This window comes from Dipteris shenzhenensis, chromosome 26 (assembly GCF_047967505.1).
Source record: "Dipteris shenzhenensis isolate YYH24624 ecotype China chromosome 26, Dip_SZ_1.0, whole genome shotgun sequence".
Classification (NCBI taxonomy): Eukaryota; Viridiplantae; Streptophyta; class Polypodiopsida; order Gleicheniales; family Dipteridaceae; genus Dipteris; species Dipteris shenzhenensis.
In genome coordinates, this window is record NC_141621.1 from 11,524,484 (window position 1) to 11,533,884 (window position 9,401).

Consider the following 9,401-nt stretch of genomic DNA (forward strand, 5'->3'; position numbering starts at 1 on the left):
CTTGCATCCGTTCGATGAGGTCTGTAATTTTGATCACTTTGAACTGATTGTTGTGTAGCTGCATCGTTGCCATCCTTCACAATTATGTAATTGTATAAAGTTAAATGAAAAAAGGTTGAATGCTTACTACCTATAAAAATATTTGTTTCACGAGGTAAGAATGTGAAAATCAATCATTATGTTATTTTTTTATGTATATCTTATTATATAAATATTTAATTACTTTGAAAAAATATTACTGAAAGAAGAGTAACTTGTAAAAAGTCACAATGTATGATATAGATAGGAATACAACTATATAATATAGAAATACTAAAATTGAAACACATGTATGTAGCTTAGAGAATTTAAATTGTCTACCCATGAAACATATCATGAAAGCAATTGAAACTATACACACAAAATGCTTAAATGAATGCAAGTATGTTTAGAGAATTTTGTGAAACATGCATAAAAGATTGAAACACATATATATAACTTGGAGAATTTGAATCGCCTACCTATGCAATAGATTATAAAAGTAGTTGAAAATCTATACAAAGAATGCTTAAATGAATACAAGTGTGTTCAAAGAATTAAAGTCGTCTACTTTTACAACATTTTGCAAAAACAATTGGAACTATATATATAAGATGCTAAAATGAAAACTTTTACAAACATGATTTCAATTCTTCTATAGGTCGCATTACAATGTTTTCATCAACATGATTTATATGTAGTTTTGTTAGAATCAGGGATGATTTTTTTCGCATTAGTTTTGTTAATAAGTGACATTTTTATATGGCTTGTGAAAGTTTGTATGCTGTTATAAAAATAAAAGCTTAGTATATTTGCCACAATTTGAAACTAAAATTTAAAAAAAGAGCTAGGTTTAGCCTTTAAGATTATAAAATTATAAATAAAGTCCATGAAAATTCGCCAAAGTTTTATATAATGAATATATATATATTTGGAAAATTTTGCCAACATATCATATATACAATTTTACCTCTATAATCCCTTTTTTTTGGTGCACGCCATCCTACTCTTCGCCTCCTTTTTCGAAATTTCATCTCTGTCAAGCTCCTGACTTCTTTGGTTATGCTTCACTACATCCCAACTTCATCAACTGACTTGCTCTCCTCCTACTCCTTCTTACCATCTCAACTGCCTTCCCTGCCATGCCTCCTTCAAACAGGTTCTCTCCTTCTACAAACAACCCATCCCTTCATTCAAGCCTCTATTTGTGTCCACTTGCAGCTCGGCTATCAGCGTGCCAACTTCCTGTGGGCTTTATTCTCTATGCTGCAGCCTTATCTCCTTTGCAACTCTACTACTTACTCCACATTCAAGGTCACCACTCAACTCACAAGGTCTCCTTCTTTCCTCTCTTGTAACTGCCAGCACTATGGCTCTCATTGCAGACAACTAGGCTATCCACTAGTAGCTTGGTGTTGCTGTCCCTTTTCTGTGTGTTGATATAGTAGCTACAGCTTTCCATTGGAGCTTTTTGTTGTAACAACTCCCCTTTCACTTTTAGCTTCTCTACTGTCTCTTTTTGCTCATTAATTCCTATCTTCCACAATGGATGGGCAAGTCTCTTGTGGAAGATAGTCTCTTGAGATATGGCTTTAAAACGACTATCAAAGGGCTACCGTTTGTGGACTTCGGTGAAGACAAGGCAACCATAGTCAGGACTTCAGTGAAGTCACATAGATGCAGAAGGAAGACAAGGTAAACAAGGCGGCATTTGCTGCAGAACCATTCCCTCTGTTCGTGTTCTCTCCCATTCATTCATTGAATCTGTAAATGGTTCTGACTGTGTAGGCTTTACTCATCCTAGTAAGAATGCAAAAAGAGTTGCCAAAAATCTCAAAGTTGAGCAAACTAGAAGAAAGACTAGTTGCTCCTCGAAACACATTTGGCCAAATACACCAATTTTTGAACTACGGGCAGTACTTACTAAAAGGTAGTATTATTAATGTGCCTGCAAATACTAATATCATACAAATTGTACTTCCACAACTAATAGAACATACAACGACAATAGGTGTGGCAATAAAGCGTAAACTTGAATACAAATCAATTTATACAAGTGGGTACATTCAACCATATAATATCATGAAAGCTTTACACATTCTTACACAAACACCACTTTATAGAAAGTACAAAGATAAGATCTCAAATTTACGGATATCACAATTTCATCTAAGTTATGAAATGAACAAACCAAATTAAACACATGACAACCACCAAGATAGCAATGATAATATTGAAATCTCTAACGAAGAGGCCGTTGATGCTTGCACAAATACACTTGTACACAGTTTCATGGACTTGGGTGAATTTTTTGACACCACATCTAATATTATTACAATAGCACCTTCACAAGAATACCATCCACTTGGATTTTTCAAAGATGAGGATTGCGAAGAACTAAAATTTCCAAAATTATTCTATGGCAACGAGAGAAGGAAAACAATAAAAGAAAGACTCAGCTACCAAAAAATAGCACAATGGGAATTAACAAACCGAGACTGATGATTCGCTATGCATATTACTAATATATTTTTCGAGTTAGGTAATGGCTATACATTGCAAAATATTAGAGTTGCTGCTCATGTTTTGCGAGAGATAGCCAGTGAAACGTTGGACCAAACAAGCTTTCTGAGCATCTATCCGTGGACAACTTTGGACATCAACATCACCTAGGTATCCCAATCGATTTGTAAAACACCAAGAACTCTGTTCGAACCCGAGAACCAACCCCCATTGAATAGAGTGAATGAGGTGCCCATTTTAGAAAGAGATACCCAAGCTTTTTGAAAGTATTCATATGAAATTCATGCAAGTGAAGCAGTACCTAATAGCGTATGGGGCGACCTTCTGAGCTATTTTTTGTTTTTGAGCTCACGAATTGGGCAGTGCACTGCTGCTTAACTTCTACGCTCCCCAACTAGCTGGTGTGGCAAGTTTGGGTCTCCATTGATGAGCGTTGATCTTCATTCCTTCTTCGAGCTCAATATGGGAAGGATTATGGGAGAAGGAGATTGATGAAGGAATGGAAGAAGATGCAGAGTGTATCTTGTCTTCTAGGCTCGTGGGCTACATAGCAAGGATTGCGAAGAACTAAAATTTCCAAAATTATTCTATGGCAACGAGAGAAGGAAAACAATAAAAGAAAGACTCAGCTACGAAAAAATAGCACAATGGGAATTAACAAACCGAGACTGATGATTCGCTACACATATTACTAATATATTTTCGAGTTAGGTAATGGCTATACATTGCAAAATATTAGAGTTGCTGCTCATGTTTTGCGAGAGATAGCCAGTGAAACGTTGGACCAAACAAGCTTTCTGAGCATCTATCCGTGGACAACTTTGGACATCAACATCACCTAGGTATCCCAATCGATTTGTAAAACACCAAGAACTCTGTTCGAACCCGAGAACCAACCCCCATTGAATAGAGTGAATGAGGTGCCCATTTTAGAAAGAGATACCCAAGCTTTTTGAAAGTATTCATATGAAATTCATGCAAGTGAAGCAGTACCTAATAGCATATGGGGCGACCTTCTGAGCTATTTTTTGTTTTTGAGCTCACGAATTGGGCAGTGCGCTGCTGCTTAACTTCTACGCTCCCCAACTAGCTGGTGTGGCAAGTTTGGGTCTCCATTGATGAGCGTTGATCTTCATTCCTTCTTCGAGCTCAATATGGGAAGGATTATGGGAGAAGGAGATTGATGAAGGAATGGAAGAAGATGCAGAGTGTATCTTGTCTTCTAGGCTCGTGGGCTACATAGCAAGGGAGTCTTCCTCGGCCATGCGACTCCTCTGCACGAGAATTATTGCCATGAATGATAAGTGGGGAAATCCCTTGTCAGGCTGGCCAAATCCCACTATCTCCATAGCATCAATGGCTTTCTTGGGGTACCAATGGATCCCCATTTTTCCACTACTTCCAGCCATTTTTCGAGCTGGTATCACTAAGTCTTGGTAGAAGTAACATGTAGATTGGGTATGGTCTTCATGATTGTACCTCCTCTTATGCAGTTCATGCCTGCAAGTACCATTGCATTGCCCATATCCATGAGAGATAAGGTGTAATGAATATTCCTCTAGTTCATCCACCAAACCTCAGTTTAGTACAAAGGCTCCCATCACACAACTATAGGACTCTAATCACTGTCCTTGTAATCATAGCTCTTTGTATCTTTCTTTATATATATCCATATCAAGTCTAAATATTTCTAGAATCTAGTATCATGTCTGGTAGCTAACTAAGTCCCCAAATTTTGAGTTATTGTGGGTCGAGCATTATCCCAATGAGCAGGTCTTCAAAATAATGAATTTATCAATTCCTGATTGGGTATGTGGATCCCATCCTCACCGCTACTGGGACAAATGGAATAAGTAAGTACAGTGTGAATGTTCTTCCTTCAAGATGAAACTAAAACAAATCAAGTGCACAATTCCCAATGCTTACATATGCTCTCCCCCATGTTCTTCTCACGTCCATGTAGAGCCTTTCTGCCAATCTCTAGGGTAGATACAAAACATGTTGTAGCAAAAATGTTATCAAAATGAGCCACACCCCTAGAATTGCTAGTATGCCCAAGGGGGAGGGTGTGTGTGTGTGTCTGTAAAAATAGAAAGAGAGTATGTCCCCCTATACGTTGATACATATATTTAAGTATTTGTATGTGGCATTTTAGAAGTCTTTAGTAGTTCGTAGCAGTAGGAGAAGAGCTCTTTAGTAGTTGGAGAAGAAGTCGTTAAATAAAGGCTTGTGTTCATCGGTGAGGAGGCATGAGAGTCTTTACAAGCTCGTGATATAGTCACAAACAAGTACCTGAGCACATAGCACTACACTCCAACGCAACCAGAGTGTAGAAACTAGGTTGGGAAGCAAGGAATTAGTGAGCAAAAAGAGACAGAAGAGAAGCTAAAAGTAAAAGAGGAGTTGTTACGACAAAAAGCTCCAACAGAAAGCCGTAGCTACTATATCAACACAGAGAAAAGGGACAGCAGCACCAAGCTACTAGTGGATAGCCTAGCTGCCTACAATGAGAGCCGTAGTGCTGGCAGTTGCAAGAGAGGGAAGAAGGAGACCTTGCGAGTTGAGTGGCGACCTTGAATGTGGAGTAAGTCGTAGAATTGCAGAGGAGATAAGGCTGCAGCATAGAGAATAAAGCCCACAGGAAGTTGGCGCGCTGATAGCCGAGCTGCAAGTGGACACAAATAGAGGCTTGAATGAAGGGATGGGTTGTTTGTAGAAGGAGAGAACCTGTTTGTTGAAAGTTACAGCTTGTCAAAGATTCTGTGAAGAAGAGGGGGCTTTGATGTTGTGGTACAGGAGCTCATATGCAGAACCATTTGTGCGGCTGAGTTGGCTGCCCCTAGCAGGGCAATGCTAATAATAACAAGTTGAATACATTCAAAAGGCCTGCCTTAGAAGCTGAGAGAGAGAACGAGAAGAAGAAGAAGAAGAAAAGAGAGAGAGAGAGGACTTGGATGTGCAGCAAGGAGAAGGGAGAAGAGAGAGAGAGGGGGGGAGGGGGCTTGCCTTGAAATAGAAAGAGAGAAAGAGAGACGTGGAAATTAGAGAAATGGATGAAATTCTTTTCGCTTTGAGAAGCTCACCCACCGTCAATAAGGCTTCCACGTTTTGACATGGCAGGCCAACAAGTTGAATAAATTCAAAAGGCTTGCCGTGGAAGCTGAGAGAAAAAGAAGAAGAGAGAGAGAGAGAGAAAGGGGGAGAAAAAGATGGGGACCTAAATAACAAAAATCCACATCATTTTCCTTTCTTAAAAAGAAATACCTTTACTAAAGCCTTCCCTCCTGGGCACCAATAAAATAATATATAGAGAGATAGAGATAGAGAAGTATAGAGAAAAGCATAGAGAAGTATACAGATATAGAGAAGGGAAGAGATGCGCTCTCATTTGGTGTGCATCTACATGGTTACCAATTTGCCCCGAAAATATAACTTCCATTTTGGAGAGGTTTACAATACTTGAATGTAGACTCTTTAGGGCGGGATACATGTGGTGCGGCGGCCAATGCTGCGAAATTGGCTCCGCCAAATCTGGGGACACCGCTACACAAGGCGACGGCGCGTGCGCCCCCAAATTTGGAAGTCGTCGTTCAAATCAAAACATTCTTCTTCTACGTCCCGTCGTTCAATTAACGCTCTTCGTCTCCCGAGCTTCCTTCGAATTCTTGAGCTTCCTTCGCTGCACCCGACGACATGAATTCTCCTCTTTCATCTCCTTTCCTCGTCAGTTCATCGTTCTTCACCTCTCTTTTTTCCTATGCGTACCTTCCATCTTCACCCATGCAACTCATCACAACTCCCACGCCCCCCAGCTGTAGTCGCCCGACGTGTTCTTATGCTATAGTTTCTAGTTGATCAGTTGCCGTTCCTAGCTTCGTGATGCATGCAGTTGTTCATTGGATCTCTTTTGGGCTAGGCCGCCGACTCTCATTAATATGAAGACAGATTATCACATGTTGGCGGATCAGCGCTCTCTCTCGTTAAATGATCAGTGATTTTCTCTTTCAAACCCACCACTCCTGTATATGGCTTGTCAATCCTGCGATTTTTGACAGTAAATGTGGTTGTGCACTGCAGGATTGTGCAGAAGAGCCTCAACCGCGGCTGTTCCACGACTTTGCATCGTATGTAATCGTATTCGCACATACTTGTTTCGAAAGGGTTACCTTCCTCCCGTTCCCTGTCGGCACCGTTATAAAGAATGCAGAACAACTGGTGGATCCATGGACTCATCCGTTCATCGAGGCCCTGGAAGAGTCTAGCTTAGGGATTTTAGCTGCTTTTGATGACCAGGTAAACCATTAAAATTGTGTTCAGAAAAGTTTATTTTGTTCTTAACCTGCTTTTGAAAGTAGTCCAGTTTCTTTCGAACTACTTTATTTGTCAGTCATTCTTGGTACCGTCTCTCAAGGTTTTTGTCTCGGCATTGTGGTTATAGGAGTTCAACATACAAACTCGTTTTTAGCCCTTCTTCATACTGCTTAGTCCTTGTTGTGAGTTTCAACATGTGTCCCTTTTTCTTTAAGTGGCTTGCTGATTGTCATCTCTTTCCTTAAAGAGATTCCGAGACTGCATTTTGTTTACCGGTCTGTCAAAGTTCCAGCATGAATGGCAACATGAACTTTTTGGTATCGTCAAGATATATCGAGCAGCCCTTAAAGTTTACTGTATTCTTCATTTCAGATGTATGTTTTGGGTACCTCTGTTGAAGGATACATACTTGGAACATCTGAAAAACTGAGAGCGGCTCCTATTATCCTACACAAACGAGGGTTGATAGGAGTTTCTGCCGACTTGTGGGTAAGACATGAGGCAACTCTGAGGGAAAACATGCAAAAAGCGATTGATTTGGCCAACAGATTCCCATTGCTAAATTTGGTAGCTCCTGTGCTGTGCGCAATCTCTGCTCCCTTGGCACGGTCCATTTCTGATTGGCTGGTCAAGCACAGCGAAGTGGAAGAGAAAGGCATTCAACCGTCTTTTTATAATGATCTATTGGCACAAGAGCAGCATCTTGGTGAGCCTGAAGCCAAGGCCGTTGAACTGCAGCCTCTGAGACAGACACAGTATCTAACCGAAGAGAAGGTTGTTGCAGTGATTGCAGAGGAGGGTATAGAGGAAGTCAAAGAAAGTGAGGACAAGGTTGGGAAAGCCCATGAGACTGTCGCTTCACATGAAGATAAAGATGTGGACAAGGTCCATGAGAGTACTGTCGCTTCACATGAAGATAAAGATGTAAGAGATGTACTTGAAATGATAGATTCGGGCTGGCTGTTGGGCTCACCGGCTCGCTCACCACCCAAAACATTTTCGAGCCCCGGGGGCTCCAAGTTGAAAAAATCAAGGAAAGGAAATCGCACTAAGAAGTGAACTCCATGTCATGGCCATGAAAGCACTTTTAATATCTTGAACAAAACAGTGGCATTGATGGCAATTCAATTGAAACAAACTGGTGGAACAAAGGTCTACATTATTTTTATATTTTTTACTTTTTATTCTAAAGAACCATAGTGTATATATTGTAGAGTTCCATGTGTTTCAATTGTTTTTGTTAATTTCAAAGTTTGTCTCATATTCATGAACTCTCAATAGAAGGATTTTTTGTTGGCAATGAGTGATTCATCTATAGACTAGTATTTTGCAATACTTGTGGGTGACCTATAAATGTTAACAATATTGTAAAGTGTGAGAGATGATTGTATTTCTTTTTTCTTTAACCTATTAACCATGGACACGAGGAAAAAAAGAGAGGACACGTAGCAGCTTGAAGGAGAAGTGTCACAAAGAAGGAGCCCTTGGATGGAGGCTTGGAGAGGGGAGGAGGTGGAAAGACAAGAGGCAGGCTTTGAGTGGGAGGAGGTGGAAAGACAAGAGGCAGCTTTGGGAGGAAGTAGGAGATAGAAGGTCAATGGCTTTGAGTGGGTAGGAGGTGGAAATATAAGAGGCAGCTTTGGAAGGAAGTAGGAGATAGAAGGTCAATGGAATGGAGATAGAAGTTCACCTTTGGGAGGAAGGAGGAGATGGAAGGTCAATGGAATGAAAGGAGGAGATGGAAAGTCTCAAAGCCACCAATCCAAGTATGCAAGCTTAATTGATTAGCCAAAATTTCAAAAGCCAATCCAAGTATAGGTGGTGAATTTTGATTAGTCAATTTTTTAAAAGCAAATCCAAGTATGTAAGGTGAATTGATTAGCAATTTAAGAATCGATCAATGCATGTGTCAAAAGGAGTCTCTCTCTCTCTCTCTCTCTCTCTCTCTCTCTCTCTCTCTCTCTCTCTCTCTCTCTCTCTCTCTCTTTCCTGTGTGTGTGTTCGGGGGAGGGGGGGGGCACTTGCTATATGCATATATGTGTGTGTGTGTGTGTGTGTGCACATATATATATATACATTTGTGTATGACATATGTGCACACATGCTCACGTGTAAGTATGTTATGAGAGAGATGAAAATATATATATATATATATATATATATATATATAGAGAGAGAGAGAGAGAGAGTCCGCATCAAAAGAACACAATGATACAAACGAAAGGACTCTCTCTCTCTCTCTCTCTCTCTCTCTCTCTCTCTCTCTCTCTCTCTCTCTCTCTCTCTCTCTCTCCCTTTGTGTGTGTTTGGGGGAGGGGGGGGCACTTGCTATATGTGTGTGTGTGTGTGAACATATATATACATTTGTGTATGACATATGTGCACACATGCTCACGTGTAAGTATGCTATGAGAGAGAAATGAATATATATATATATATATAGAGAGAGAGAGAGAGTCCTCATCAAAAGAACACAATGACACAAAAGAAATTTTTAAGCCTTCAAAGCCATATACAAAAAGATCCAATAGATCCACATAGAGCTCCCC

The 9,401-nt window shown here is 40.1% G+C and overlaps 1 protein-coding gene across 1 annotated transcript; it reads left to right on the forward strand.

The window, feature by feature from the left end:
* The first annotated feature begins 6,186 nt into the window (after positions 1–6,186).
* Positions 6,187–7,997, forward strand: LOC147884669 (uncharacterized). Its single transcript, XM_087397981.1, has 3 exons — positions 6,187–6,264; positions 6,619–6,834; positions 7,225–7,997. The coding sequence occupies exons 1-3, from the start codon at positions 6,235–6,237 to the stop codon at positions 7,909–7,911; spliced, it is 933 nt and encodes a 310-aa protein (XP_087254107.1). The 5' UTR covers positions 6,187–6,234; the 3' UTR covers positions 7,912–7,997.
* Positions 7,998–9,401: the final 1,404 nt, after the last annotated feature.

What these genes read in the sequence shown, in the direction of transcription:
- LOC147884669 (XM_087397981.1), top strand. Translation starts at nt 6,235, where the DNA reads ATGAATTCTCCTCTTTCATCTCCTTTCCTC. An exon ending in CTCTTTCATCTCCTTTCCTC is followed by an intron (nt 6,265 to 6,618) that starts GTCAGTTCATCG and finishes TGTGCACTGCAG; the next exon opens with GATTGTGCAGAAGAGCCTCA. An exon ending in TAGCTGCTTTTGATGACCAG is followed by an intron (nt 6,835 to 7,224) that starts GTAAACCATTAA and finishes TCTTCATTTCAG; the next exon opens with ATGTATGTTTTGGGTACCTC.